The following is a 27,991-nucleotide window of genomic DNA, read 5'->3' as shown; positions in this document are numbered from 1 at the left end:
ACCCATCCTCAAACATTAATATAATTAGTAAGGTACATAGTGCTACTTATCCTGACTGGCTCCTTAAAAGTTAATGCTGTAAAAACCAGTGCAATTAACATGCTCTTGACTAAATGTCACTAATTGAAAGTAACAATTACACTTTTACAACCCCAGGAACACGCCAGAGTCCTCCAGGAACGGGCAGTTGCTTACATCAACACAGATTCTTCTATAGAAGGTGCGTCTTTTATTTTTAAACTCTACTTCACAGATGTCAATTTTAATAGTTCACTGTGTATTATTTATTTCATCCAGAGCTGGCAAACATAAGATAGATCATGTGATGTTCAGAGTAAGTGTAGTAAATAAGGAATTAAGAGGAGAGAGAGAACAATTTAAATTCTCAAGTAGCTTTCTTGTTGCAAATGCCACCATCCATATGCTGCAGCCCACATGTTTGGAGTCCAGAATGTCTCCTCTGGAGGAGTTTAGTATTCTGTGCTGATGAACTGAGAAGTCCGAATGTTAAACTCTCTCTTAACTGCATTAGCTTTAATTTACAATTACAATTCTAATATAAATCAGACTGCTCCTTGTTCTGTTTGCAGCTCCAGCTCTTTTCCCTGTGTAGCTATAATATTTTGGGACACTAATTTATTATGATGGCAATTCATGTAGAGACCTTAGGCTTACATTTTGTCGGGGTGAGACCTATTTTGGTGCTTTGGGCCAGCGTGGTCACCTTTGTTCTTTGCTATGAGCAGGGAGACTATGCAGGGAGATACATAAGTATTATGGCAGGGCTCTTCTAGAAAAATAAGCTTTGAAGAGTGTTTCACAAAAAAATTGATCCACCATCATCCAATTTACTGTGCCCTTCAGATTACGTGTAGAATCTGTCATACAGGAACGCTGCTTAGAAACTGCACTTTGAATTTTGGGTCCAAGACTATGACTTAAATCACAAAAACCTTAAATTATACAGAAGGACTTCATTTACAGTTGTCTGTGCTGAAATAACTGTCAGTAGAGTCCTGTGAAGCTGTCTTGCATCATAACCTCAGTAATTTAGGTCATTGCTCTTCCCATGTTATCTCTACTTATTTGGGCTTACTGTGTGAGAATAAAATGGATATCAACAGCCATATGTAAGAACTCTTTTTATTCCTGTCAGCTGAAAATTTTGTCTGTCACAAAAGGATTGGAAAGAAAGAAAAGCCAAACCCAGTTTCTAAATGCTCAGTTGGAGCTGGGGTATAGGGAGTGTTAGAGCTGTTCCTTCAATTATGCAGCCTACATGCTGTGTAAAAAGTAGAGCAGAATTTCACGCCTAGAAGATCTCACGAATGAAATAATATCTTTGCAACTGCTTCTTATTCTCAGCATGGATTGTAACGCGTATTTTTTAGTTGGTTCGCAGCCAACATGCTGCTGCCTTAACAATTTTCTTCCAAACCTTGATTATTCAAACGTGGCTCTTGCTGTATGCGTTAAAGAAAACGTGAAAGTAAAATCACTGGAAAAGAAATATGTAGTGAGGAAAAGAACACCATATTCAGTGTACAGTTTTAAGTATCTTGGACATCTTTCACCTGACTGAGCATTAAAACCCTCTGTAGAGCCATAGCATCCATATATTCTGCCGATTATTTTGTTTATCATCATACATCGTCCACAGCACTTCTTACGCTGTGTTTTGGACAACAAATTATTTCTATTCATTGTCCTTTAGCAATGAAAGGAAGACTAATGAGTTATCCTTTTAAGCATTTTTGTGACTTTAATTTGCAGTTCTGATAGACTCCTCTTGGAAACATTGCTGACTTTGTCTAGTATTTTTTCCATCATCATGGGGTTTTCTGTAATTGTCAGTTAGTTCTCTTGTAGGTACACACTGTGCAAAGGATGACCCAAGGGCCTAAAGCCATAACAAAACCTAATAATAATAGTAACAGTGTTATCTGAGAGCTTAAGGAAGAACATCTTCACTGTGAGGGTGGTGAGGCACTGGAACAGGTTGCCCAGAGGAGTTATGGATGCCCCATCCTGGGAAGTGTTCAAGGTCAGGTTGGATGAGGCTTTGGGCAATCTGATCTAGTGGAAGGTGTCCCTACCCTTGACAGGGGAGTTGGAACTAGATGATAACTTTCAGGTCTCCTTCCAACCCAAACCATTCTATGATTCTATGATTCTGTGTTTTTAATCCAGGCCTCTTCCCCTCTTGCCCTCATTGTTGTTGTCTGCATTTGAGGGCAGAGATGTATGCCGAGCTGCTATCTGGTGGCTGTAGTCTATAGAGAAGACTGCTTTACATTCCTGCATGCCTCAAAAATGCTGATAGTTTCTTTTCAATGGGATCTTGCTGCTGTAACTGAAATTCAGTATGAGATACTTGCCTAGCTCAACATAGCCTGTGGGCAACGTGGAAGCCTCGTGGATGTAGAGTGTAGAAGCCACAGTGTACTGGTAAAAGGGAAGGTTAAGTAGACAGTAGATGAAAACATTACTCTACATCGTTGTTGCCTCCTGTTTGGGTGAGACATAGTTCTGAAATACAAAATGCCAAACGTCTTGTAAGTCTCTTGCTCAGAATATGACCTGTCTTTCAGATACAGTCTGCAAAAACATTGAAAAAGTCCTCTTTATGGTAAAAGAAGCAGTAGCTGCATTGAAAGACTTCTTAAAACATCCTCCAGGGAATATGTCTTTCCTCCTGCACAGTTTTTGAATGCACTAACTTTATTTTTAACATCATACAAAAAGTAGGATGTTACCATTGCCTTCTGTTTAACACAAGCTTTGAGGACCGTAGGAGTGACACGGGCATGTAGCTAATGAGATAGTTGGGCATGTGTCAGAACTATGGGAAGGCTTGATTACATTACTGTGTGTATACTCCAAACAATGCATCACTGTCACGCGGTAGCAGTCACTTACACAATGTGACCAAGTATTCTATTCCTGTATATATTCTGAGGCAAGATCTAAATTCTTGCCTTGGAGTCAAGAAGTTTGTCTAAGAAAGGACTGCAGGGCTTAATCCACTAAGAAGATAATGCCACTGGTATGTGAAGGGAAAATATCCATGCCTTTGTTTCATTTCCAGGTAACTACACCTTAAGAGTTGACTGCACCCCGCTTCTCTACAAACTGGTGTATAATCTGACAAAAGAGGTACAGAATCAGAGTGTCTGTTATTTGAGACTTTCTAAGAATGTAAAACTGCAAGTTTGTTGGATAAAATTGGACTGGATTTATCTTGTCACTGTGCTGAAAGAATCTTGATCCCACCAAAATCAATAGCAAAAAATTCCATCACTGGTACACAGTCCAGGCTCGCAGTTCCTCAGCGTTCTTAGAAAGGTTGAAATGTGTCACTGACAGAAGTGGAATATTATTTGTAATATGTACTGAAAATAATAATAAAAACCCCAAGATAATAAAACACTTGAGCAAAATCAAGTCTCTAAAGTGATAAGCATTCAAGGAAATAAATTGCATTTTGAATTTCCCTTTCATGTGCAAAAGAGAATCTGTTCATTTTCACATTTGCTAGCTGCCTTTTTCTCTCTATCTGTTCCCCCTGAATCTCCTTTATGTCTCACTGAGCCCCTGAAATACTGTGATAATATTGAAGGATTGGGTGGGTTTTGTAACAGGCCAGATGGATTTGCATGATTACAAGTAGCCTAATCATGTCTCCTTTGCTTTCACCTCTCAGGCTGAATTAGCATAAGGCTGAAAGATTGTGATCCGTTAAAGCACGAAACTTCATTGGCTGTATGAGGAGTTAACCAGGTTGGGCACCTCGCATGAGCATTGTCGCTATCCTCAGGTCTAGATTCATCTCGATTAACAGAAGACATCTCTCTCTGACTTAAGCAATGTGGGCTCCCTTTGAAGGCAATGAGTAGAAATAGGTACCTTTAGGATGAGGTTAATTTGACCAAATGTGGTTGTCTACTCTTGTAAATAGAAAACTCTCGAACTACTTTTTCCCCTGATACTAAGGGAACCCAAGTGACTTGGTCGAGTGTAAAAATCTGCACTGTAACAGCACTTGGTAGGATGATTCCAGCTACTGGTCTCCTATCCCATTAGATACATTCATCCTGACTTCTTTTCAAATGCAGAACACTTTCTTTTAACACTGGAAATGTCATGGTTTGAATCTGGGGTGGTTTATCTATGCTATTCCCATGTTTTAATTTTCTTTTTGACGTTTTAGTTTCTTATCAACTCTTTCTATCTTACCCTTTCTTCCTCGTGGGGGAAGCAGCCGTGCTTGTTCAAACATTAGCTGTGACGCTTTGCACACTGAGGGGCATTTTGTTTCGCTTATAAAAATTTCTGTGTCCCTAGTGCTACAGGGCCTTGGATAAAATAATTCATTTTCTATCTGCAGCAGCCACTTACCCAGGGATAAGCTTTTTCAGCAAAAGATAAACAAAGTGAAAAAATGCTCTGGGCTAAAAATAGTACCTCACTCTTAGTCTTAAGTCACTATTCAAGTATTGCTGATTTTGAGTAGAAAACTTCCGTTAAAGTACAATGCGAAGTACTTAAGACTGGCTTTTCTGAAAATTTTCTGATTCAATGTTATTTAAGCTTTTAACAATAGAAGCATAATGTAAACAATAGAAAACCTGACAACTCTTCCGTCATTCCATGCTGTCTCCCTGCTAAAAAGCTCCTAGAAGTACATTATATTTGTTCATATTCTTCATAACTCCATTTGTAAAGAGGATTATCTTATGGTAGAGAGTTGTCACTGAAAAGTCTCACTGTTTTTTGAGCTCCTTAAAGCCACTGTTGGAACATCTTAGATTTTTTTTTTTTTCTTGTTAGCTTGTTATAGACAAAACCCACAATTACTTTTACTTTTCTGTTGTTCCACAGAGCAGGATTCTGCAACAATAATCTCATTCTCTGCTGTTCTCTGCTTTCTGCACACAGTCAAAGAGCACTTTCCCCAGTTTTATCCTATTGTCTCTGTTCAAAGAATCTCATCTACAATCCTTTTTTTCTTTTTTACTCTTTCTTTTTTTCACTGTCTTGCTAAATAAATTTGAGATACTCCTTGTCACATTTTTCTAGAAGAATGTTTTCCTCTTTTTTTTACTGCAAAACCTGGGACTACCTCTCATCTTTTTGAAAAATAAAATCATGGTTCAATTTTTACAATGATTCAACACTGTCATTTTCATTTCCAAACCATCTTTCATCTACCAGTCTTGATGTGCCGCCAGTGACCTCCAGTGATCCATAAATCACAGGCTGTGAAACCTTTCTCTAGAACACTTACACTTTTTTGAACTTTTCTGTCAGATCATTCATAGAGATTGTTGGAATTTTTCCAAGGAAAAAGACTCTTGGAGAGAAGTCAGGAATACCAAAGGATGTTTGCTGAAGGACCACTTCTAGCTAGGCCGCCATTTTTGTTGGCATAGAAAATGTATACAGATGACTGATAGACCCTATAGAAACATGGCACATCTTATACCTGGCTCACTGCTTCCAGCATCACAGGATAAAATTCATTTAAGGGTTCAAATATCTTTTTTCTCCAAATCTCTAAAAATTTCAGTGAATTGGATTAGCAAAAGAGGGAGAGAAAGTAAAGCAACCGCTATAACAAGGAAGCTCTTTTTTTTGCAGAGAGATCTGCTGATTTTATTTTTTTGTCACTTGCATTTAGGTAGCCTCTTATAAAGCTAACCAAACTGTACCTTTGCTAATCAATTGTATCTTTTCCACTAATCTGAAAAAAAAATTTAATTTCTGTAAGGGCTAGAGGACTAAGGAAGAGTGATTATATTTTTAGTTTTGCTATTTCAACTGCAATGCGTTTGGTTTTGGAGGACATTGGGAATCTAGATGTACACATCAAAGCCTCAACCCATTAAGTCTTTGGATATCCAGGTTGGTAGTTTCTTGAAAAGGTACAGTGAGAAGTCCTGTGAACCTCAGGGGTCCTAGATAATTCTTGGAAACAGCATAAATGGGACTGAAATGTTCCCTATGCTTTGCATTGGGCTTTTCCACGGGATTGAATTTCATTCAGGAAGGCTAGTATGTGAAAGAACATTAGTGCAGATACGGGTGATTATGCATGACCAAAAGAAAGTTATTTCTGTTTGTATTAAAGAGTTCAACATCCAAATATCCAGCATTTCAAGATCTCTTTGATCTTCTTGTTTTTTAGTGAGCCACTTATTGCCAAAAAAATTGTAGTGTACACATGAAGTGTTGTCTTTCAAGGAGTTCCGCATTTAAGTGTGGTCCTTACATAAGGGAAGCATATAGAAGGGACATTTAGCTGTTGAAAGTCTTTTTTGGCCCTGCTTTACTGCTAGGCTTAGACAGTGGGTCACCACCAGCCAGCATCTGCAATAGTTCACTCCAGTTCCCCTGTTCTGATCACCACTTCTTTCTTTGTATTTATACTTAAAAGAGCTCTGCGTCTTCCCTTGAGGTAGCAGGCAGTTTATGCTGATTCTAGATTTGGATATAAGTCAGGGAAAAGAGTATGTTTTACTAGGCTCTCAGTGTTGTGTAAAAAAGCTGCCCAATGGTTTTTACATGACCAGAGCTGTCAGAATAACATGTCTGCCAGAGCATGGAGTACTTTTACTCCCATATGTTCGAGTTAAGCTTGCTCTTATTAATGTGCCTTTTTCAATTTAGCCCCAGAACTTGACCAAAGTGCCCTGAAAATACAGTGGACAAGCAGTTACTTCACAAAGTTGTTATTTTTCTGCTAGCTGCTGACATAATCTCAGAGGTCAGAACTCTTTGGATTTTCAGTTTGGAGTCTGTATATTTTTCAGTGCAGAATTTAAGTCTCAACAATACTGTGAGACCATGTATCTAGCCATGAATATTTATGCTTTGCATTTTGGACAAAAATATAAAAATCCCAATCCTCTGCACATCATAACCTATCTTACATTAAAAGGACGATGTCTATTAAAGATTGTTTAACTGTAGATAGAGGACCAGGGCCAGAGCCTTGATTTATTTTTACCTCTGCCATAGATTTTCCAAGAACTTTGGTCAACTAATTTATACCCTTTCATAGTTTTCCTGGCTCTATGATGGCTGTATTAGTACTTAGTACAATACTATGATGGTAAGTATTAGTACTTACCCTTTCTATCCTGGTTACATAGCTTTTTGATTTTATTTTTTTTAGGTAATGGTGGGACCTACATTTGTGCATACGGTGTCTTGCACAATGGTGCTCTAGTCTTGGTTGAGTCCTCTTGATACTGCTGTAATATAGTCAATGACCCTCCTTCTAGCACAATTCTTTTGTACTCTTCCTGTAGAAGATATAGAAGAATTCTTTTATACTCTTCCTTCCTAACCTCTGCAGGGTTAGGGCTGTTGTCTTGCCTTGCCTGCTGAAAGGAAAGCAGCTGGGGCATCCTGGCTGCTGGAGGAGGTCTGTAGTGTTACATATGCTGTCGTGTATGTACATACACAGTGCTATAACAGGGTGATGAGAAGCCCTAGAAATCCCCAGGATCCACTTCACCCAGAAGTGGATGAGTTTCAGTTAGTGTCCTTGAGCTTTTAGCCTGCTCTTCCCCACTGTCTGAGGTTGACTCCAAGAGCCTGCAAGATGCTTTTCGTGGTTGGGATCCATAAATGTGTGTAACAGTTGTAAATAATGTATGTGTACTGCTCTGTATGCAGCAATGCTGTTGATGAAGAATGATGCAGATAGCTGTAAAGGTCTCCTTTGAGAATGAATTGGGTTAGAGGTACTACCAATGAGATTATAATATTTTCCTCTCCAGATTTTAAGCCCTGATGAGGGTTATGAAAATAAATCTCTTTATGAGAGTTGGCTTGAGAAAGATCCTGCAACTGAGAATAATAGCTATCCCAGGTAAGCTGTTAATCTTTTCTTTCTTTCCCAATATTTCATCATATCATAGCATGGCTGCTCTCCAGAATTTTTCAAGATGTGCTATTGATGACAGCAATACAGAACCTTTTAGTACAAGGTGACTCTCTAGCAATATCTTTTAAAGTAAAATAAAATAAAATTTTATTACCATTTTTTTAATGATGGTAACATCTATGCCTGCTGTAAAATGAAACCTCACACTTTTTAAAGGCCTTTTATTAGTAGAAAAGCAATTTGGAAAGCAATCAGAAAAGGGCAGGGCGGGGAAAGAGTTCAAAATATAGTTTAGTCACCCTGCTAGACGAGGTAATACCGAAATTGTTAGGATAAGCAAATGCTCAGTTGAAAGAAACTGCCTAGAGCGGTAATTAAAAAGCTCTTGCGATACTTACTCTTTGTTTATACAATGAATGTAAATGTAATACATCACAAATCTATATCTGAAGGTAATAAAATTTCATATTTGAAGGTATTAAGACTCCAAAACACTCTTTGAGCCTGTGATTCATAGGGCTGAATCTTATTCATAATGTGGCATTACTCACGTAAGGTAAAAAGAACTGCCCCTTTGTGTGGTTTGCCCAAAATTATCTGCATGTGTTACCCTGTCTTTCACACCCTGGTGAGATGAGTTTCTGGATTCGTTGGACTCACTGAGATTTCTTCCTTTTGGAAAAGCTACCAGATCTGATCTTTCTCAGTCGATGCAAATAGTTCCTTGCAGAAATTTATACTAACAGAAGAACTTTAGCTGGAACAGAAGAAACTTGCCTTTTTTTTTTTAGCTGAGAAACACCAATTATTCACCAGGCTAGACATATAAACCTAAAACTTAATACAAAACTTAAATAACTATTTGAAAATGTCTGTATTTTTCTTTTCCTGTGTCTTGCCACACTTACCCAGCAGATGGCAATATTTACTTATAAGTAACAAATGCTAATTTTGTCTGCTGCAGTGGAAAGTATTTACCAGTCTTTGATTCTCCTTGGAATATGCTAAGTATATAAACACATCTGTCTTTACATATATTGCTGCCCAATTCATATTAGTTTGGAAATAGATGATTAATGTTTTAACATTGCAGAGACATATCTGATACAATTTTATGGCTCTTGTGCATAATATGTACTTTTTTAAAAAATATGATCAGTGTCATAATCAGAATTGATACCTTTGAAAGATCTTACTAGCAATATAGGATACTGAACTGGTGTAGTGAAATAAAATCAGTTAGAGTGATTAAGCTTGCCAGTCATCTAGTTGCTGATCTTACCAGTGTCCCTGATGTGCCCTCCAGAAAGAGTGACCTCCATTTCTTTGAAAAATATGCATTTTCCATAAATTACTACCATACTATCATGTAAGTGTTCTCACTAAGATATTGTCTTTTCTACGTGTAGAATAAGCAAACTGGGATCAGGCAGTGATTTTGAAGCTTACTTTCAGCGCCTGGGAATTGCATCGGGCAGAGTCCGTTATACCAAGAATAGGGTAAGTCTTCCAGATTGCTTGAAGAAGTTTGATAGTGCTGAGCAGTCATCTTTTAAAAGCATTTATTCATAATTAATAAAAAAACTTCAAAGAATCTTTGACTCACTTGTATATCAAGGCCATTTTTAAATTTAGCAAGAAACCGAAATGTTTGGAGAATAAAACATGTTACAGCGATGTCTATATTCTATAGGCTGTCGAGTTCCCAGAAAGGTATTTATAGAATCTGATTGAATTGGATGCATATTTCATTCCACCATACTATTAGTAGCCTCCTTAATATACAAATCTTACTTGATTGTGTTCAGAAATAACTGCACAAGGTAAAAAGAAGCCATGATTGAGGACTTCTGCTATCTAAAACCCCAAACTGTTTTCACTTCTAGTGAAGGCAATCTCTGCACGATGGAACTGAAGGCAAGTCTGTGGAGATGGAGGGAAGGAAGTCTGCTTGCTTAATCTTGTGCAACAGTCCAAGGATTCACGTTGGTCTAGTTTTCTAAAATGAACAGACAACAATGGAAGGACAGTAAATTGTATTTTGTAGCAAATAGCTTTTTTGATTTGGAAACTGTGTGAAACATCATAGTTGTGAAGTGATCAATACATCCCTTAACTGCAGTGAGAATACAGGGCACTGAAAAATTTGCTTGCTCTTTTTCAGAAAGCAGACAAATTCAGCAATTATCCTGTTTATCACACTGTGTATGAGACCTTCGAGCTAGTGGAAAAGTTTTATGACCCCACCTTCAAGAAACAGCTAACAATTGCCCAGTTACGAGGCAAACTGGTTTATGAACTGGCAGATTCCCAGGTCATTCCATTTGACTGCAGAGATTATGGAGAAGCCTTAAAAGGATATAGCAATAGAATTTATCAATTGGCCAAGAAACATGAAGAACAGCTGAAAACTTACAAAGTATCATTTGGTGAGTAATAGCTGCAAGACTGTTTCTTAAGTGCATTAATTAGAATTATGCAAGGACACGTTATATCTGTTATAGCTCTGGAACAGAATTCTTTACTTTCCTGTTTAAATTCTGCCATCATAATAAAGAGCTTCTATTTTTTTTTTCTTAACATAACACAGGTTTAACACATTATTGTCTAGATGAGAGGGTTATAACTATATTCATACATATTATTGATTATGGCATTATTACAGTGCTCATGAGCAGTCATGAACCACAATCAAACGCAGAACAAAGAGGTTTATCAGCCTGCTTCTCACCTTCTTGCTTAAAAAAGAATCATAGAATCATAGAATGGTTAGAGTTAGAAGGGACCTCAAAGATCATCTAGTTCCAACCCCCCTGCCATGGGCAGGGAAACCCTCCACTACACCAGGTTGCCCAAAGCCTCATCTAACCTGGCCTTGGACACTTCCAGGGATGGGGCATCCACAACTTCTCTGGGCAACCTGTTCCAGTACCTCACCACCCTCAATGTAAAGAATTTCTTTCTTATATCTAACCTAAATCTGCCCTCTTTCAGTTTAAATCCATTGCCCCTTTAACAGAAGACAAGTTAAATGTTTATGACAACTGCCTGGAACTTGAGAGACACAGGTGCCCATTCCTCCTCAGTCAAAGACTTCAGCTGACCCTGGGAAACTTGTTTACCATCTGTCTCAGTGCCTCGATACCACTTTTAGGTAACAGAAGCACTTCTCTAACTCTTCTGAATAAATGCATCCATTTGGTGAGCGCTTGTACACATTGCAATGAAGCAAATAAAACAGATCTGAAGCAGCAGAGTGCTCTGGATCCCAGGCTGGGATAGCTTCCACAGAAATTTTCTTCGTCTCCCTCTTTCTTCTTTGTCTCTTCTTGCCTCATTCACCTCTTGTGTACCAAGAAGGCTTTTCAGTCAGTCCTAATTCACTTGCTCTTTGAGCAGCCCATGATTAGAGGCATAAACTGGCTTTTTGGAGATGCAGTAGTCTTTTGGGTTGTATGAAACATCAGAAGTAACTCAAATCGAATCCTCATTTAGGAAAAATTAAAAATTATTTGTAAGGCTTCATGTAATGGCTTAAATGAAAAATTCTTTACTATTTTGAAAAGTCACCTTTCTTTGTAAAAAAGGCCACTCAAGACAGAAAGCCTTTCATGATAGATCATCTGGTCTAAGGTTTTGCATATCAGAAGGATTTATTTCCATATGTTCTTGTATTTACTGCAACGTCTTGTAAAGAAACACCAGATCTGGACTTTCTTTTTGCAGTAGTAGAATATCTTTCAAAATTTCTGTTAAATCATTTATTTTCATCTTTTGCATTTTTTTTCTCATTTCAGATTAGATTTTGCCCAAACTGCCTTCTAACCAATGCATTTTTTTTTCCTAGATCCTAGAAGCAATCTTTTTTCTAGCTTTTCCTCCTCCAAGTATCACTTAACCCTCTCCTTAATAGAATCATAAAATCATAGAATCATAGAATCATAGAATCATAGAATGGTTTGGGTTGGAAGGGACCTCAAAGATCATCTAGTTCCAACCCCCCTGCCATGGGCGGAGAAATCCTACACTACACCAGGTTGCTCAAAGCCTCATCCAACCTGACCTTGAACACTTCCAGGGATGGGCCATCCACAACTCCTCTGGGCAACCTGTTCCAGTGCCTCACCACCCTCAATGTAAAAAATTTCTTCTTTATATCTAATCTAAATCTCCCCTCTTTCAGTTTAAATCCATTGCCCCTCCTTGTCCTATCACTACACGCCCTTGTTAAAAGTCCCTCACCAGCTTTCCTGTAGGCCCCCTTTAGGTACTGGAAAGCTGCTATAAGATCACCCCGGAGCCTTCTCTTCTCCAGGCTGAACAGCCCCAATTCTCTCAGCCTGTCTTCATAGCAGAGGTGCTCCAGCCCTCTGATCATCTTCGTGGCCCTCCTCTGGACTCGTTCCAGTAGCTCCATGTCCTTCAATAACTTTATAGATGTGTCACTTTGACCAGTTTTTTTACAAGGCATCTTTTTAGTTTGAAAAAAAGCTTCTCTGGTGCCTGTTTGGTTTAAAATTATTTCTTGAATAATTCTATAATTTTTAATTTTTGTTTATTCTATTACACCAGAATGAATTAAAATGTATAGGTAGTTTTTACAATACTGTGAAAATTAAAATTTAACTCAGAAGTTTCATAGAATTGTAGGCAACACTGAATGTCAGAAAATTGTTAATTAAGTCTGAACAGATCATGTAATTGTCCTTCAACGTAATAGATTAAGGTTTTTATTTGCCTTTGGATTCACATTTCAGCTGTTCCTCTGCGACAATGAAGGCTGGAAACCTTTTTTCATTAAATATGTACTTGTAGTCATATGCTATCAGGAGCTAAGGTTTGCAGGGAGAAAACAAATAAAAAAAGTTGTGATATTTCCTAAAAAACCCAACACTGACAGCACTGAATAGCTAGTGAACATGAGCACAAATTCTCTTCCATATTTTCAGATGACCTTTCTGGTTTTTCTCTTAAATCCCCTCCTACTGCTTCTGAAATATAATCTGCTGCCACGATATAACCATGATGTCAACAGGGCAGAACTTTGTCCTCTGGCAAATTTATAACTATTGCCACAGTTGTGAACAAGTGTAACCTCTCATCCTCACGAGGTGAAACGGGTCTGTCCATACTGCGGTCCATAAACAGTTCGCATACATAAAATCTGTCCCTCTGATTATGTAAACTGAACAAAAATACCAAATACAGGCTGGTGATGAATAAAGAAGTTTGTTAGAAACAGAAGAGCAACCAAGACTTCAGAACAGCTTTCAACAGGAGTCCTGGGAACTAAAAGCCTATCACACTAAATAGTTTGAAAAATTTATAAACAGTCAAGGGCTATAATTACTGACAGAGGACTGGATTTAGGAGATGACCTGGTCTTATGTCCTATATTCCTGTACGATCATCGAGAGGATACTCTGGTTTATCTAAAGTTTTCTGAAACTTGTGGGCAAAATTGACAAGTTATAAATCTTCATTCTTTGTAATTGAGTTGATTTTGGTAAGGCCAGAAGTTCTTTTTCTCAAAACATCCACCTTTTACTTATTCTGCAAAAATCAGTTGTATAAATTGATAATTTTCCCAGGCCTGTATTAAATAGACCGTCCACAGGAAAATCATCACAGCTGATATTGTCATAAAAGAAAGGCCTGCTGCTTCACTGGCTAAGTTATTCCATGTGTCTTGGACATACTGCCAGGGACAGAGCAGGAAAAAGCAACTGAGTAACCCGCCAGCCTGCCTGCACACAGTCAGGCATAACAGGCAAAATCCTGGGGTTTGGGCAGCAGCACGGTGGGGTGGCATGCAGGGTCATGGCCGAGACCCCCATGGCAGAGTTACGTGCTGTAACTCTAGTGCATGTGTGGAGCAAGCACGGGACTTGGCTGCTTCCATCTGCCTTGGCTATCACTGTGTTCCATGACAGTTACATCTTTTATGCCTCAATATACATTTCACATTCTTCTGTTATAATATGAATAGGACATAATGTTCCAAGAGGGAAATCCTGCTCTCCTTCCACAGCCTGCTGGAATAGGTAGTATTTTCTATGTGAGTCAGGCTTTTGACACCTAAACGCTGCAGTGCACCCGTTTGTTAAAAGGAAACTGCAGAGTTCTCTGTCTGCAATGCCAGCCAGTCTTTTCTCTGCCAGGCAGAGGGAAGATGTGTACTTGTGAAAGCTTTATCAAACATTCTACTTTTCAGTGTTGGCCTCAGTGCACAAGGTCTTTGTCTATTACTGCTAGTAGTGTAGCTCTTTAAAGTCTACACTAGGAAAACTAATGAATTATGGAAAGACAACAAAATGAATGCAATTGCATCAGCAAAACAAATGTAATTTTTCTCCCACTGGGCAACTGAAATGTATATTGGGCTCAGCAGGTATTCTAAAGTTGTTCACAAAGTCCTTCCTTTTTTAGATCCTCTTTTTTCTGCTGTGGGGAACTTCTCAAAGGCTGCTGCTGAATTTCACAGGAGACTTGAACAAGTTGACAAGAAAGAGTAAGTCTGAAAAAAAAAAATTTTATATATGTGTATATATACATATATCTATATAGATGTATATCTGCCTTAGGTACCCAGAGTGGCAGTTTTCTTTCCAGTGGCTACACAGGAGTCTCTCTGATTAGTGCAGAATAGATTAGAAATTGAACTCCAAGACAGGCAATATTTGCTGAATGAATTCCGCTTCCTGTGATGAACAGTATCCACTGTGGAGGTTATTACTATCAGCTTGTCATCAAAAATATTATTATACATGGAAAGGCAGAGAGCAGTGAAAGTTAAAGTTGAATTGAGCTCTGTAGTTAGATACCTACATTTGAGTGTTGTAGGTGATGCCAGAATTTGTACTTTCAGCACACCTCAAGGAGACATGATGATGTTTCAGAGTATCTAAGATATCCATATGATGCTTGCAAACCCAAGGGCCCTATGGGATGCCCGTGCCCTCTAAGTGCAGTTGCTGAAGGCCAGGTACTCCTAGGCACCTCATATGGTACCAGATGGTTGTGTTCAGGCAACTGAATCCCGTCCTTGATATGTTACTGTACAGATTAGAGGAGGAGACTGAACACTTGGTGGATGGGTGCACACCAAAATCTAGGTATATTCATCTTGACCTAAATCTCAGCCTTCCTCTCTCTTCTGTTAAGTGGGGTGTTTCTAGTGTCGTTTAATGCTAAGAAAGTATCTGACACTCTCAGAAAGTCTCCAAGTTTATTTTGCATAGTGTGAAATCTTATAGTTGAGTTTTCCGACACAGAAATCTTAATGTGTTAATGTAACATGTATTGGTTTGCAAAACCTCATCTTTTTGCACACCGTACACCGTCTTTCTCAATTTTTTTTTCTGTCCAAAGAAGAGGAAAAGTGTTTAAATGGAACTGGTAATTCATGTTTAGTCATTGTGTGAAATGTCTCTGTCTCCATCTTCTGCAGTCCTGTCGCAGTGCGAATTATGAATGATCAGCTGATGTTTGTAGAAAGAGCTTTCATTGATCCTCTTGGCTTACCAGGAAGGAAGTTTTACAGGTGAGACAACAAGCTGCTTGACCACTGTATTTTTGCAGGTGAACCCCACCCTAAATAACTGGTCAGTTAACTGCTGTATAAGCCTCATATAGGAATTACAGCTCAACAGTTCTGGTTTAGGTACACTCCAGTGAGTAGCAGACTTTGTTTATAACCCCCAAAGAGAACTCCTTGGCTGCACCAGTCTCGTGGTGCCTTATTCCTCTTCTTGAGTCTGGCGCTCTGTTTTTATTAGCCATCATACTCCATGACTTTTATTTGCAGGTGTGGAGCCCTACTTCTGTTACCATTTGCTCTTTTAAACCTGTACAAAGTGAGGATTCAGTAGAGAATTAACCGTGTGGAAAGAAAGGAGAAATAAGGGTAGAGTGAAAGGAGGAAGAGGATGAGAAAAGATACGTAATGAGGGTCAGGTGAAGAGAGAAGTCCAGAAGAGAGAGCTTGGAGAGGGTGACCTTTGAGTGCAGGATAGATAAAGGCCCATGAGCTGTGCTGCAGAAATCCACCTGTCTCAGCTTTGACTGCCTCTATAGATGCTCCTATTAGCTTAAATCATTAACTAGCAATTCTTGAAGTTTTCTCTCTAGAATCACATGGGGCCAGGGAAAGAGAATGTTCAGTGCACCACAATACCCTTTAGAGAAACCCAGTGCATTTATTAGTAACACTTGTCAAGAAGTCTCAAGTGGGTGACTACCTCACTTCACTCTCAGTATCCCCCTTTTCTTAATGACTGGATTATTTTACTCACTGATTGATGGCTTTCACACCAAACCAGAAGTCCCTCAGGCAGGTAGAATTGAGAATCACACTTCCCTCCTCCTAGGATAAACTGTCAATGCTTTTGGAAGAATGGAATGGTCGTTTTCTACAGTTCTTGTTGGGTGTTAGGTATCATTTAGAGCTGTCTGGATTTTGAAGATTTTTTTTTTTTACTTGCTTGCATTTATTAATGTAGTCAGTGTTTATTTTGATTTGGGAGGACTCTTTCACATGCAATAAATGTGCTTTGATACTTCATATGGACAAAATCAATGTAAAGCAGATCTGCAACTATTTATTATTTAAGAACCCCCCCACCAAGAATAAATAAAATTGATATTTTTGCGCAGTTCTGTTCCAATATGATCACTTCTTCTCTGAGGAATTCGTGCTCTTCTCAAGAATTCTCCCATATATTTTTTTCCGTCTTTTTACATTCCTTTCTCGGATCTGCTGATCATCATTCAACTGCTTAGTTATTTCTGAGGTTTCTGTTCCACTTCTCATTGTACACCCATAACTAGTTTTATTCCCTATTTCAGACTGCCAGATTAGTTCAACAGGTTTGTTGAGCTCCCATTTTGAAAAAACTTTTGGCATGGCTTCATTCCTAATTAGACAAATGCATCTTCTCTTCTCAAGGAGAAGGCTACCTGTCCTAAGGACTATTTCCTCTTATCCTTTTAAAAACAGATACCAGTAGATTTCCTGTGTATTTAGAATCATAGAATCATAGAATCATAGAATCATAGAACGATTTGGGTTGGAAGGGACCTCAAAGATCATCTAGTTCCAACCCCCTTGCCATGGGCAGGGACACCTGCTACTAGATCTGGTTGCTCAAAGCCTCATCCAAACTGGCCTTGAATACTTCCAGGGATGAGGCATCCACAACTTCTCTGGGCAACCTGTTCTAGTGACTCACCACCCTGATAAAGAATTTCTTCCTTATATCTAATCTAAATCTCCCCTCTTTCAGTTTAAAGCCATTGCCCCTTGTCCTATCACTACATGCCCTTATAAAAAGTCCTTCTCCAGCTTTTCTGTAGGCCCCCTTCAAGTACTGGAAGACGGCTAATTAAGTTCTGATCTTCACAGGATTCATAGCTGTTTTATGTTGCACACGTACAGTTCCGTACAATGAACATGCACACTGTTGATGGTTATTTCATTTAACGTATCTACATTTTTTCCTTCTTTTCCCACAGACATGTCATCTTTGCTCCAAGCAGTCACAACAAGTATGCTGGAGAGTCATTCCCAGGGATCTATGATGCCATGTTTGATATTGAAAATAAAGCAGATCAGCATGAAGCCTGGGAAGAAGTAAAGAGGCAAATTTCCATTGCAGCCTTCACTGTGCAGGCAGCAGCAGGGACTCTGAAAGAAGTAGCATAGGATGATGGCTTTGAAAAGCTCAGTCAAATAGCAAAGTCTGAAATGCAGCATAGTCAGGCTGCTACAGTGACCCAGTTTCTCCTGACTGCTTGCCTACCTGAGATCCCAACCTTCTTGGACACATGCACGTGGTCTGGTAGGGTGAGCAGGAGCTCTGTGTATCGAAGGACTCCCGAGCTAGAAATTATTGTTTCTCTGACACTGACCAAACTGTAGCTTTAAGAACAACCCTAGATGGAAGCATGTGCGGGCGGGGAGAAGGACGAATCAGTTTCCAATTAGAGTTTTCTGAAAGATCTGCCCATTTTGAAGACCTGTTATTTTGGATGTACAATTACAAAACCAGTTATTTGGCAAGCTACCCGTAAATCTTGTCCGTAGCAGTGATCAACAGCACTCATTTCAAAAGAAAAAATAGAACATTCCTCAGCACGTGCATTTTTCTTGTTCTGATACTTTTATAATATAAAACACCAAAGGTGTCTCTGTATTTTAGAATCTATTCTGCAGGATTGGTGAGTGCTTATTATACTGATTTGCTTTCTTTTCCTGAAAAAATTAAAATACTGACCCTGCTGCCGGTTGCCACAGCAGTACCAGCCATTCTTGATAACCAGAGAAAACAGCTGCTTATATGCAGAAATTGAAAAACGTTTTCTTGAGTGAGCGTCCATCCCTCTGGAAGACACTGCACCTCCCTCCTTTATTTGCACTTTGGAATATACAGAGTGTGTGGGATAACCAAAAGCTGACCTCCCTGCTCCGTTTGGCGCTTTCACTAGTTCCAAACCCATGGCAGCTTTTGTTCCTATTTTTAGCCAGATCTCTTTCATGCAGCTGTCTTCTTCCAGTTGATGGAGCTGGAGGATGCTGTCACTACTGGCATGGGGCTTGAGGTTATTCTGTCTTCAAATAAGACTTGAAGAAAGTTTCCCCTCAAGAGCTGCTTTTGCATTTGAAGAGAAACTGCAATGCATGAGAACGGTAATTTTACGAAACTGTTGAATTTGTATAAAAATTGATTCTTGCTTCATTTGCCCTTTAAATGTACTTCACATCTACATGCTTTACAACTAATAAAATTGCAGGAATTTTATTAAATCACATTCCAGTTTGTGGGAGCTGATAATAACCATTTTCTTCTCTTATGTAAAACATACTGCAGTTTGTCTCACAACCATAAACTACATCAGGTTGTCGGAATAAAATCCTTTTTGCTTTATGGGGAATAGAACAGATGTGGTACTAAAAAAGTCAGAGAAACAGGACAATTACTAGGCTACAGAAGGAGTTGTTCTCATCATAAATGCCTTGAATTCAGACAAGGGAACCAGAAATTACTATAGTTCAGTCCTTTGGGAAGTTGTTTTGGGGGGTTTATACCACCAAGAAGAGCAGCTTTCATTGGCATCACTTCCAACAAGCCTCTCTGAAAGACGAAGGACCGTGTACCTCTGGATGTTGTGCTCACAATTTACTGTTAAATTGCTTTTCACAAATCAAGCCATAGGCACATGAGGAGGAAATTACACTTTCACAGTCCATGCCTTACGTCTTCTGTTGGAAAAAGTAGTGCTTAACTGACCCTGTCAGCATGCATGTAATGACATGAGTAGTCAGTGCTGAGAACACCAGCACAGTGACTGCATTTTTGTTGTTCTCTTTACTTCTACCTAACTGGGGCCACTCACGGTAATTCAATTGCTCATCTCCACTCCTGTCACTTAGGTGTTGCTGAAGGACGTGGTTCCCTGTGAACAGTGAATGATACTTAACTGCACTGGTTTTTCTTCCCTTTTCCTGAAGCACCCACTCTTCCTGCTCCATCATAGCTTTATGTTAACTGCAATGGGCTGTAACTGAATGTGCCCCCAAGGAAGGGTTAGGATACCTGGATGGTGGAAAAAAGCCACTAATGCCTCTGCCTTGTCAACAGCAGCCAGCTTTGGATCTGTCAGTGGTCACTATAGTAGGATTATCAGAGGACAAGGCAAATGAGGAATTTCCACATAAAAAGGAAATATCTGATAAAGTGTGCTTCCTCCTTCATTTACAGAAATGTCTTTAATAGTATAAACCAGTGAGCAAATGTTTCACCAGTACACATCATTTTTTCAGTGGTAGTTAGCCTTTGAAGTTCTGTGCCATTACCTTGCTGCTGCAAAAGAACGTATTATCTCTTCTTGTGTCTGTGTGCAGTTTGAAGCTGTAAGAATAAATCACGGCTCACATCAGGCTGAATGCACAGCTGGCATCGACTGCTCTGTTCCTCTTCTCCACTTAACTGATAACGCCGTATGAACGTACGATTCATCATGACCCGCTGCACCCTGAGTATACAAAATAGCTTAAATCTGTTTCCATTCCTCTCTATAAAGTTCTACTGAGGAAGAGTGATATCCTTATTTATACGGAAACCAAACCACTTATAAATGGCTTATACTAATTTATTTCCATATGTTTTGTATTGAAGGGATCAGTTACTCAGAGCTGAGATCACCTCCCCTGCTTGTCAGTAGTATCTCCTTTTCTACAGGTGAGCAACCAAGCGACTGCCGCTGTCTCCCAGCCCAAAGGCTGCTGTAGTTGTGTAGCTCTGTCTGCCCGTAATTTCACAGCGTGGGGGGATTTTTTAGGCTCTGCTTACAAATGAATAACACTGGATCACTTACTCTGTCCTTCCCTAATTCCATTTGCACAGTTCATTCCCTTGACTGAGCTGAAGCGATCTGGGAATCCCATAGCTGGGCAAAACAGATCCTTCAGCCTAGGCTGGGGCTGCAAAACAGTCTGGCAAAATTAAACTTGGATGAACCAAATACTGCTTGGATATTTGGTTTGCCAATTGTCTCTTTAGAAAATCAGTTCCAAAGGGACAGTACCAGGAAGTATATTTCAGATTCTCTTATGGTCGAAACACCTTTGGGTTCCTTTTGGAAAGGAAGCCGTAACACTTGGTCAACTTAGTGATGGCTGGAAAGTGGGCATAATGTACATGCTCCTTTCTCCACTAAGTGATAAACACAATCCAGTTGCAACACTCATTCGTTTCCACCAAAAATGGTAGTAATCTAAAATAGTTATTCTGCTGTGATTTTCAATCAATCAATAGAATTAGAGACACCTAAAAAATGCTCTGCAGATCTTAAGCTTAATAAAAACTCAAACTAATTCAAAACCTTTGAAGATTGCCTGGGATTAAGTGAAGCCAATGCTTCTTTCAACACTCTGCAATTTAGCAACCCTTCCCCAAGCTGACTCATGCATGAAGAGACTGCCTTTGTAGAGCAATAAAATTAAAATGTCCCAATCCCAGTACCCTGATGACTGAAGTACAAGTACACCAGCTGAAGAAGTTGCATAGATCTTCTCAGTAACTGTACAAGTCAGGTGTCAGAACAGGACATTTCGACTCATCCAGTTTGTCAGTTCATTAGAATCATAGAATGGTTAGGGTTGGAAGGGACCTCAAAGATCATCTAGTTCCAACCCCCCTGCCATGGGCAGGGAAACCCTCCACTACACCAGGTTGCCCAAAGCCTCATCCAACCTGGCCTTAAACACTTCCAGGGATGGGCCATCCACAACTCTTCTGGGCAACCTGTTCCAGTGCCTCATCACCCTCTGAGTGAAAAATTTCTTCCTTATATCTAATCTAAATCTGCCCTCTTTCAGTTTAAATCCATTGCCCCTTGTCCTATCACTACACAGCCTTGTAAAAAGTCCCTCTTCAGCTTTCCTGTAGGCCCCCTTTAGGTACTGGAAAGCTGCTATAAGATCACCCCGGAGCCTTCTCTTCTGCAGGCTGAACAGCCCCAACTCTCTCAGCCTGTCTTCATAGCAGAGGTGCTCCAGCCCTCGGATCATCTTTGTGGCCCTCCTCTGAACTCGCTCCAGCAGCTCCACATCCTTCTTGTGTTGGGGACTCCAGAGCTGAGCACAGTATTCCAGGTGGGGTCTCACAAGAGCAGCAGGGCAGAATCACCTCCCTCAACCTGCTGGCCACGCTGCTTTGGATGCAGCCCAGGATACGGTTGGCTTTCTGGGCTGCCAGCGCACATTGCCGGCTCATGTTGAGCTTCTCATCCATCAGCACTCCCAAGTCCTTTTCCTCAGGGCTGCTCTCAATCCATTCTCCGCCCAGCCTCTATTTGTGCTTGGCATTGCCCAAAGAAATTTGTCAAATCCACGTTTAACTTTTAAATTGCTTCAGCTGATGTAAAGTTGCATTATTTTACAACACCGATAAAAATAAGACACATCGTGTAACTCAGCGTATCTATTAAGGAAAAGAGATTGCAAGAGAAAGGTCCTAAAGCAGTCAATCAGCCCTTTGATGATCACAATCAAGACCGGTGCTGTATGCGGACTTTTCCACAGATCTAATTTCTATTATTCTGTCTTTCTTCTGTAGACAACCTATAAAATAATCTCTGCGTGTTCATAAGGGCCAAGAGAACATGAACCCTACGGGCTGCACAGTGTTTTGCAATAGAAAAAGACCTGAACACCTGGCCAGCAGCCCTCAGTGACCTGAAATCCTTTCCTCGTGTGAAGGAACTACTGCTGTTCCCGTCCATGCTGCCTAACATCGGGCAGCAGGTTTAAAACAAAGGGATTACTCACACTGCCTGTAATTATATGGTGAAGCTGATTGCTACGGGAGCTTGTGAAGGTGAAATGAGTTAAAAAAGGACCAGATGTATGCAAGGAGAGCTCACACCTAATGATCCAGGTGCAATCTTTCATTCAGAAGGCCCTAAAGCACTGGGGAATTAAAACATATGTATGTATGAAGGGCTTAAAACACACCTGCTTCATTCCTTGATTTAAGCATTAGTCATGGAGGGATTACTGGGACAGACAGTGCTTTGCACTCTCTCCGCATAGTGCTTTCCACTAAACAGACAGTCTCTTAAGCACTGCTGGTGGTCCTCTAGTTGTGTGCACTTGACTGAAACCCATGAAAACTAATAAATACATCTTTGAAAGGTTGCTTGTTCACCTCTTTAAACCAAGATAATGATTAAATATGTCAATCATGGGTCTTTTTAAAAAAAAAAATAAAATTGCTTGAGAGCAGAAATAGTTTATCCTGTGCTAGTGTCATTCTGAGGGCAAGAGGTGCTGCGCAGCATCTGCAGAGAAGACCTACCGCAGTGACATTATTCCTAAGGAAAACACCAGCAGGAAGATGCTGACTGGATCTGAAAGTCACTGAGGACTTTCTGCAACTCCCAAGCAATGCTGTGGAAACCCTCAAGGATGCAGAGCTGGAATCTCCAGGTGACATAGCATCAAAAGCAGCTGAGTGGAATAGGATATACTCAGCATGCCCCATTTTTCCTCTTTCTGACTCTAAATTCCTGTGTTTTCATTCATGGGATTTTAACATACAATTCAGAGCGCCATTAAAAGAGCTGAATGATGGTGAACGTCACGGACTTCCCTGTGGCAAAGCAGGAAGACACCACTAATTAAATGAAAAGCAGAAATTTTGCTTCTGCTATGCTGTTCTCTTCCGAGCCGAACCAAAGCGCTGTGTTCCTCGCTGAGCAACACCTGCTGCACAGAAATTATCCTGAGCGAAGCCAGCAGGAGCTGAATTTAGCGAGGAGCCTTTTTTAAGGCAAAAGACTGTTTCCATTACAGCACTGGGACTAAAAGCAACACTAATCAAGCAAGAGCAGCTGCCGTGCAACCCTGTAACTTAGCTGCAAGCCTACGGTGCATCAGAGTTGAGCTCTAAGTCAAGTTCAGCAGTTGCTTCTCTTCATCAGAGTCAGCAGGAGGAACGTAGAAAGCCTAAATGGTTTAGGAGCCGTTTGTCCCATGAATTACTATTTGCTTCTGCCAGTTACAATCCAATAAATCAAGGCAGCTCCTGTCAGTCTCAGCACAGTGTTTTTCCTGATGGATCCTACACTTTTAAACATTTTCTTCCAAGAAAATCTGCGAGCTATTCTTCAACCCAACCTGTAAGGCACATCCATTTCGGGATGAGCTTGGGAAGCTCAAAGAATGGAGGAGGAGGAGGAGGACTGGTTTGTTAGGCACCTCATGCAGGAGCAGCTGGACCTGGTTCAAGAAAATTGAAACAAGTTATAACCTTCCATAAAGGGAAAGAAGAGGTGATAATGGGAAAAACATTTCACAGGGAGGTATCACATAGGAATAGACTCTTTAGGTTTACAGGGCACCTTCCCCAGATGTGCTTTGCCAGCTTGCTGACAGGAAGCTGCTGACACATTCCTGATGCTGCCATCCACATTACCTCCGAACTTGGCTGTATTTTGAGACGGCAACTCAAGCCACAGCTGCTGGACACAGAGACTGTTGTGACAACACCACCCTTACGCAACACATAAGCTGCAGGACGCCAGGCTGGGGAAACACGGTCCTCTGCGAACGCTGAGCACTGAAACATTCAGCTCCCTCTGAGATCACTCGTCCCGTCTGATATCCTGGAACCAAGACTCCCCTCCTGCACTGCTGCCTTTGCTTCCTCAGCTCTCTCCCTCTCCCAAGCCATGTTTCCATACCCTTTCCACCCAAGCCTGCATGCCCTGGCACCTCCTGCCTGGGCTGAAACACTGTTGTCAGCCCGCGGCTCAGACAGAAGTGCCCTGACACTTGGCCTCGCAGGAGCATGGGCACTTGCGTCGTGTTGCCCATTGCCACGGCAAAGGAGTAAACCAGAAGCATCCTGCCTTATTAAGGGCAGAAACAAACACTCTTTATAAGACAAGGTAAGTTCATCGTTAGCACACTCGAAATCTTAACTGTGTCATCAAAGAATGTTTAGTCTCTATTTTTTACACAAAATGAAAAGCCAAAACCCACTATTACAAACTTTTCAATAACAAGGCAGTTAAAATTATTACGAGCTGTTTATCCTCCTGAGGTCTCCGCTATCATCCTGTGCCCTTTCTCTAATCGTCCCATGCCCACGGTCCTCTGCACCACATCCCTGCCCCTGCTTGCATCAGGCTTGTATTCCTCTGCAACGTGGTGCTAGAATCATAAATATGTTGTTCTACGCAGAAAAACTGCTTGTTACAAGTATCTATATAAAAAATATGGTTATACCATGCAACTATAAAAGGAAACAAAGGTAAAACCAGTAAGGCAACAGCCACTCGGCCACGAGAAAACCTGTAGCAGCCAAAGGAGCTAAAACGAAGCTGCAGGCAGGGGGAGTCCAGACAAGGCAAGCCTGGCAAGTCCTGAGACCCTGGAGAGCTGCAACAGACCTTGTGCCCTGCCCCTACCCACGGCAAAACTGCATTCCTTGAGCTGTCAGCAGAGACCAGGCCTCAGGGACTACTTGGAGCAAGAGCTCAAGTTTTTGAAAGAACAATTGTTAAGGACAGCTACTTATATACCTTTGTAAGTCATATTCATACTTAGCATCTAGTCCTGGCAAATCCGAGAAACGGATGAAATGGATCTAGCTTTTCTTTCTACATTTTCAAACCATCCCAGTTCACATAATTCAGCCCGACTGGATTTTGGGTTGTCATCTGCAGCCTGACAAGTGATACCCTGCCTGAGGACTAGATATTTCTGTAGGATTCGGGGTGTCAGTGCAGGACTCAGCACTCGCCTCTCAGGCAGTATTACACTCCGTTTGGTACTAAACACAATTAGCAGAACGCGGAGCAGCTCTGGCAAAATGTACCAGCTCTCTCACGGCCACTGCTCATTCCACAGACAACTACACCAACAATTTCAGTACGGGATACCTACAATGTATGGAGGGAAAATGAGGATGCACAACACTGCAGATTGCAATATACCCTCGAAAAGTTATGGTTACGTAAGCATCCCCATGGGACAGTTTAAAATAAAACGTGTGTGTTACACACTAGAACTGTGAAATGCAAAAACTCATTAAAATGACACGTGCTTCAGCTCAACAATTCTGCACTTGATGTTTTGGTGCTGCCTACTCAGCCACATTGAAGTTTTTGGCCACTTTTCGTTGTACAAGTCCCAACCACACTGCAGTCTTCTGGAAAAGTGCATCAATATAGTGGTTCCATAATAAGGGCAATAAATTTAATTGTCCACATTCTAAAGTAAAATATTGTTGAGGAGAAGTAACAGCAAAAGAAGAAATGCTGAACAATGTCACTGTGCTCACATAAATAAAGGTATGGAAAAAAATTATAAAACGTTGATTGGAAAAGTTTAAGTGCTTTGGCTCGTTCAGTTGGAATTGTTGCTTTGTATTAGCTTTCTGTCGTAGCATGTTTTCTACAAACTACTTCATTTTTCTATAAAAATATGAAAACCTTTCTCTTAAAAATATTTTTTCAATTACATTTTAATATTCTCCACCCATTTTACCAACTTTATCTTCTTTACTGCTGTTGGAAAGCACAAGCATCCCATTTAAGTTATAAATCCATTCCAGAAAAATTTTGTAACAGGAGTGCTGATGCCGACAGGCTTCTGGTTTGCAGAGCTACAATTAAAGAATTGCATGGAATGTGTAAAGAATAAAATTCTGCATGGAACACTTTTGTTGTAGGTTTTGTTCATGAGTAGGCACTCCAAATGTTAACTGCTTTCACAGACGAAGGCAGAACATTGAAGTTTGGGTTAATATTTACATATACAACAATACGACTTGATTACAAGGCATTGCCTTAAAAAAAACCCAAACAACTAAGTCCTTGGGGTCTAGAAGAGCACAGTATCAGCTCTGCCTCTTACACACGAGTCTGATTTTTAATACAGGAAGAACACATTAGGTTAAGCACATTCAGCTAGAAGCACATTAGGTTCGTTTTCTCCCAAGCATTGGATTCAGCGGTAATATTGCAGTATCGACATTTATCACAAATTTAAAACACATTTCAGAGAACAAGGTTTCTGGACTAAAAATATTTCATAGATGGTTGTAAGATAAGAGCTCCGCCTCCAGCCAGTTTTGAATTTCTATTGCTGGAATGCAGCTTTTATTAATATTTAACAAGGAACTAATTTTTCAAATACTTGTTTCCAGTAGGTGACAAAAACATTTAATTCAAGAGGACTTCAAGATTCCTTCTCACACAGAAGTGCACTGGCTGCAAGGAAACCTGTGCACTTTCTGGATAGCCAGGATCAGTCAGGTTCATCAATTAAGCTGAAGAAAAACACATGGATGCATGTCATGTACCTCCAGACCACAGGTACCTGCTCCTACAGCCTGACAGGACCGACTACAAACATGTAGTTGACAATGGTCACGTGCAGTTGTTCTTCATCCCTGCTCATGCCAACATTTTGTCAGGAAAACAAAATGTTCCGAAGTTGAACAGAAAAACGTTGGCTTCATGAACACAGGTTGAAATGTGTGCTGCCTACAGAGAGGTCCTAAGGACTGTACTCTTTGCCCATCCATCCTCCTTACTGTGAACATCCATCTTCCACACACCCACCCTTCATTTTGCAGACAAACTCGGAGAAAGTGGATTTGCTTGACTAACAATCACTTGGCACAGTAACTGCATTAATTTACAACATCTGTGACAGCATCTTGGTTATCTGTGGTTAAAACACCTACCCAAACTTTTGAGAAAACACAAAGCCTAATACCACAGAAAATTTCAGGCCCCACGAAATGAATCCTTTTTCTCTCCACTGAGAGAATGCCAGAGGTTTTGACAGGTATCTTGTTCCTTTTTCCAAGAAAATAGACAAAAAGCAGCAGAGCTATAGCATCTTCGGTATTCTTAGACACAGCCCAAACATTGCAGTTGGAATTATTCGTTCCAAGAGGTTTGTGACAGCTCAAAAATCTTGGACTGAACAATTCCCATGAACAAGACAGGCCCCCATTGGAGTTGCCACACTCAAATCGCTGCAAAACTGACGAATATTGACTGGGCTGATGTGTCAGAAAGCAATGGGCAAAGAGAGAAACCAAGGGGTGGGGAAAACCCCTTTGCCACACTGTTTCCCTCATGTATGGAATAACCTGGGAAAACGCCGACTTAAATTTCACTTTGGGAACCGTGTTGCAAATCCAAAGAGAAGTTCTCTCCCATAACAAAAGAAGTCAAAAAACCTCCAACTGCAATCAGCATGTAATAAGAATTTTATTGAATACATTTAGAAAAAAATCTAGAGCATGAAGACATGAGATTAATTTCTGCCTGTAGTTTTACGGATGCGCAGAATCAACCAACCATGCAGCAAGACATCTCCCCCGTCAACCATCATTCAAGACTCTTAGAACGGCAGAATTATTACCGCCTTAAAACAGTGTTCCAGACACGTAACTCATTATTTTAAAAAGGATCCCGTTCCTGAACAGAGATAAAAAAGTCTTAGTAGCAATCAGGCAAGACCACTGAGTAACAGGTGCAGTATTTAACCAATACTCATGCTATGTCTAAAGA

The 27,991-nt window shown here is 40.3% G+C and overlaps 1 protein-coding gene across 1 annotated transcript in view; it reads left to right on the top strand.

Annotated features, from left to right (window-relative positions):
- Nucleotides 1-17,597, top strand: part of LOC104381764 (Putative N-acetylated-alpha-linked acidic dipeptidase) — a 36,764-nt gene extending 19,167 nt beyond the window's left edge. The window contains exons 12-19 of the mRNA XM_086614223.1: nt 157-220; nt 3,089-3,156; nt 7,788-7,879; nt 9,304-9,394; nt 10,059-10,323; nt 14,324-14,405; nt 15,345-15,437; nt 17,408-17,597. Of these exons, the coding sequence (XP_086470349.1) occupies nt 157-220; nt 3,089-3,156; nt 7,788-7,879; nt 9,304-9,394; nt 10,059-10,323; nt 14,324-14,405; nt 15,345-15,437; nt 17,408-17,597 (945 nt within the window). The remainder of the gene's footprint in view (nt 1-156; nt 221-3,088; nt 3,157-7,787; nt 7,880-9,303; nt 9,395-10,058; nt 10,324-14,323; nt 14,406-15,344; nt 15,438-17,407) is intronic.
- Nucleotides 17,598-27,991: the final 10,394 nt, after the last annotated feature.

This window comes from Tauraco erythrolophus, chromosome 1 (assembly GCF_009769465.1).
Source record: "Tauraco erythrolophus isolate bTauEry1 chromosome 1, bTauEry1.pri, whole genome shotgun sequence".
NCBI lineage: Eukaryota > Metazoa > Chordata > Aves > Musophagiformes > Musophagidae > Tauraco > Tauraco erythrolophus.
Note: the sequence above shows the minus strand (reverse complement) of the source record. Positions and strands in the feature narration are given on the sequence as shown.